The 3,886-nt window shown below is 44.1% G+C and overlaps 1 protein-coding gene across 1 annotated transcript in view; it reads right to left on the reverse strand.

Moving 5' to 3' along the window:
- Nucleotides 1–866: 866 nt before the first annotated feature.
- LOC145252361 (uncharacterized) overlaps nucleotides 867–3,886 on the reverse strand; it is a gene marked incomplete at its 3' end in the record, with an annotated part of 52,561 nt that continues 49,541 nt past the window's right edge. Inside the window, exons 2-3 of the mRNA XM_080111760.1 lie at nucleotides 1,867–1,941; nucleotides 867–926 (exon numbers count right to left, since the gene is read on the reverse strand). Coding sequence (XP_079967886.1) covers nucleotides 867–926; nucleotides 1,867–1,941 — 135 coding nt within the window. The remainder of the gene's footprint in view (nucleotides 927–1,866; nucleotides 1,942–3,886) is intronic.

Consider the following 3,886-nt stretch of genomic DNA (forward strand, 5'->3'; position numbering starts at 1 on the left):
GTTTGTCGTACTCTCTCACTCTGTGTTTGTCGTACTCTCTCACTCTGTGTTTGTCGTACTCTCTCACTCTGTGTTTGTCGTACTCTCTCACTCTGTGTTTGTCGTACTCTCTCACTCTGTGTTTGTCGTACTCTCTCTCTGTTTGTCTGTCATACTTTCTCTCTCTCTTTGTTTGTCATACTTTCTCTCTCTCTTTGTTTGTCATACTTTCTCTCTCTCTTTGTTTGTCATACTTTCTCTCTCTCTTTGTTTGTCATACTCTCTGTGTTTGTCATACTCTCTCTTTGTTTGTCATACTCTCTCTTTGTTTGTCATACTCTCTCTTTGTTTGTCATACTCTCTCTTTGTTTGTCATACTCTCTCTTTGTCGTTCTCTCTCTCTCTTTGTCGTTTTCTCTCTCTCTCTCTTTGTCGTTCTCTCTCTCTCTTTGTCGTTCTCTCTCTCTTTGTCGTTCTCTCTCTCTCTCTCTTTGTCGTTCTCTCTCTCTCTCTCTTTGTCGTTCTCTCTCTCTCTCTCTCTTTGTCATTCTCTCTCTCTCTTTGTCGTTCTCTCTCTCTCTTTGTCGTTCTCTCTCTCTCTTTGTCGTTCTCTCTCTCTCTCTTTGTCGTTCTCTCTCTCTCTTTGTCGTTCTCTCTCTCTCTTTGTCGTTCTCTCTCTCTCTCTCTCTTTGTCGTTCTCTCTCTCTCTCTCTTTGTCGTTCTCTCTCTCTCTCTCTTTGTCGTTCTCTCTCTCTCTCTCTCTTTGTCGTTCTCTCTCTCTCTCTCTCTTTGTCGTTCTCTCTCTCTCTCTCTCTTTGTCGTTCTCTCTCTCTCTCTTTGTCGTTCTCTCTCTCTCTCTCTCTTTGTCGTTCTCTCTCTCTCTCTCTTTGTCGTTCTCTCTCTCTCTCTCTCTTTGTCGTTCTCTCTCTCTCTCTCTCTTTGTCGTTCTCTCTCTCTCTCTCTCTTTGTCGTTCTCTCTCTCTCTCTGTCGTTCTCTCTCTCTCTCTCTGTCGTTCTCTCTCTCTCTCTCTCTTTGTCGTTCTCTCTCTCTCTCTATCTTTGTCGTTCTCTCTCTCTATCTTTGTCGTTCTCTCTCTCTCTCTCTATCTTTGTCGTTCTCTCTCTCTCTCTCTCTCTCTTTGTCGTTCTCTCTCTCTCTCTCTTTGTCGTTCTCTCTCTCTCTCTCTCTTTGTCGTTCTCTCTCTCTGTTTCTCGTACTCTCTCTCTGTTTCTCATACTCTCTCTCTGTTTCTCGTACTCTCTCTCTGTTTCTCGTACTCTCTCTCTGTTTCTCGTACTCTCTCTCTCTGTTTCTCGTACTCTCTCTCTGTTTGTCGTACTCTCTCTCTCTGTCGTACTCTCTCTCTCTGTCGTACTCTCTCTCTGTTTGTCGTACTCTCTCTCTCTCTGTTTATCGTACTCTCTCTCTCTCTGTTTGTCGTACTCTCTCTCTCTGTTTGTCGTACTCTCTCTCTGTTTGTCGTACTCTCTCTCTCTGTTTGTCGTACTCTCTCTCTTTGTTTGTCGTACTCTCTCTCTCTCTTTGTTTGTCGTACTCTCTCTCTCTCTTTGTTTGTCGTACTCTCTCACTCTGTGTTTGTCGTACTCTCTCACTCTGTGTTTGTCGTACTCTCTCACTCTGTGTTTGTCGTACTCTCTCTCTGTTTGTCGTACTCTCTCTCTCTCTGTTTGTCGTACTCTCTCTCTCTCTGTTTGTCGTACTCTCTCTCTCTTTGTTTGTCATACTTTCTCTCTCTCTTTGTTTGTCATACTTTCTCTCTCTCTTTGTTTGTCATACTCTCTCTTTGTTTGTCATACTCTCTCTTTGTTTGTCATACTCTCTCTTTGTTTGTCATACTCTCTCTTTGTTTGTCATACTCTCTCTTTGTCGTTCTCTCTCTCTCTTTGTCGTTCTCTCTCTCTCTCTCTTTGTCGTTCTCTCTCTCTCTCTCTTTGTCGTTCTCTCTCTCTCTTTGTCGTTCTCTCTCTCTCTTTGTCGTTCTCTCTCTCTCTTTGTCGTTCTCTCTCTCTTTGTCGTTCTCTCTCTCTCTCTTTGTCGTTCTCTCTCTCTCTCTCTTTGTCGTTCTCTCTCTCTCTCTCTTTGTCGTTCTCTCTCTCTCTCTTTGTCATTCTCTCTCTCTCTTTGTCGTTCTCTCTCTCTCTTTGTCGTTCTCTCTCTCTCTTTGTCGTTCTCTCTCTCTCTTTGTCGTTCTCTCTCTCTCTCTGTCGTTCTCTCTCTCTCTTTGTCGTTCTCTCTCTCTCTCTCTCTTTGTCGTTCTCTCTCTCTCTCTCTTTGTCGTTCTCTCTCTCTCTCTCTCTTTGTCGTTCTCTCTCTCTCTCTCTCTTTGTCGTTCTCTCTCTCTCTCTCTTTGTCGTTCTCTCTCTCTCTCTCTCTTTGTCGTTCTCTCTCTCTCTCTCTTTGTCGTTCTCTCTCTCTCTCTCTCTTTGTCGTTCTCTCTCTCTCTCTCTCTCTTTGTCGTTCTCTCTCTCTCTCTCTTTGTCGTTCTCTCTCTCTCTCTGTCGTTCTCTCTCTCTCTCTCTGTCGTTCTCTCTCTCTCTCTCTCTTTGTCGTTCTCTCTCTCTCTCTATCTTTGTCGTTCTCTCTCTCTATCTTTGTCGTTCTCTCTCTCTCTCTCTATCTTTGTCGTTCTCTCTCTCTCTCTCTCTTTGTCGTTCTCTCTCTCTCTCTCTCTCTTTGTCGTTCTCTCTCTCTCTCTCTCTTTGTCGTTCTCTCTCTCTGTTTCTCGTACTCTCTCTCTGTTTCTCATACTCTCTCTCTGTTTCTCGTACTCTCTCTCTGTTTCTCGTACTCTCTCTCTGTTTCTCGTACTCTCTCTCTCTGTTTCTCGTACTCTCTCTCTGTTTGTCGTACTCTCTCTCTCTGTCGTACTCTCTCTCTCTGTCGTACTCTCTCTCTGTTTGTCGTACTCTCTCTCTCTCTGTTTATCGTACTCTCTCTCTCTCTCTGTTTGTCGTACTCTCTCTCTCTGTTTGTCGTACTCTCTCTCTCTGTTTGTCGTACTCTCTCTCTCTGTTTTTCGTACTCTCTCTCTCTGTTTTTCGTACTCTCTCTCTCTGTTTGTCGTACTCTCTCTCTCTGTTTGTCGTACTCTCTCTCTGTTTGTCGTACTCTCTCTCTGTTTGTCGTACTCTCTCTCTGTTTGTCGTACTCTCTCTCTGTTTGTCGTACTCTCTCTCTGTTTGTCGTACTCTCTCTCTGTTTGTCGTACTCTCTCTCTGTTTGTCGTGCTCTCTCTCTTTTTGTAGTACTCTCTCTGTTTGTAGTACTCTCTCTCTGTTTGTCGTACTTTCTCTCCGTTTGTCGTACTCTCTCTCTCTCTGTTTGTCGTACTCTCTCTCTGTTTGTCGTACTCTCTCTCTCTCTGTTTGTCGTACTCTCTCTCTCTGTTTGTCGTACTCTCTCTCTCTCTGTTTGTCGTACTCTCTCTCTCTGCTTGTCGTACTCTCTCTCTCTCTGCTTGTCGTACTCTCTCTCTGTTTGTCATACTCTCTCTCTGTTTGTCATACTCTCTCTCTGTTTGTCGTACTCTCTCTCTGTTTGTCGTACTCTCTCTCTCTGTTTGTCGTACTCTCTCTCTCTGTTTGTCGTACTCTCTCTCTCTTTGTTTGTCGTACTCTCTCACTCTGTGTTTGTCGTACTCTCTCACTCTGTGTTTGTCGTACTCTCTCACTCTGTGTTTGTCGTACTCTCTCACTCTGTGTTTGTCGTACTCTCTCACTCTGTGTTTGTCGTACTCTCTCACTCTGTGTTTGTCGTACTCTCTCACTCTGTGTTTGTCGTACTCTCTCTCTCTGTTTGTCGTACTCTCTCTCTGTTTGTTTGTCATACTTTCTCTCTCTCTTTGTTTGTCATACTTTCTCTCTCTCTTTGTTTGTCATACTCTCT

This window comes from Euprymna scolopes, chromosome 29 (genome assembly GCF_053919585.1).
Source record: "Euprymna scolopes isolate OS-2025 chromosome 29, ASM5391958v1, whole genome shotgun sequence".
NCBI lineage: Eukaryota > Metazoa > Mollusca > Cephalopoda > Sepiida > Sepiolidae > Euprymna > Euprymna scolopes.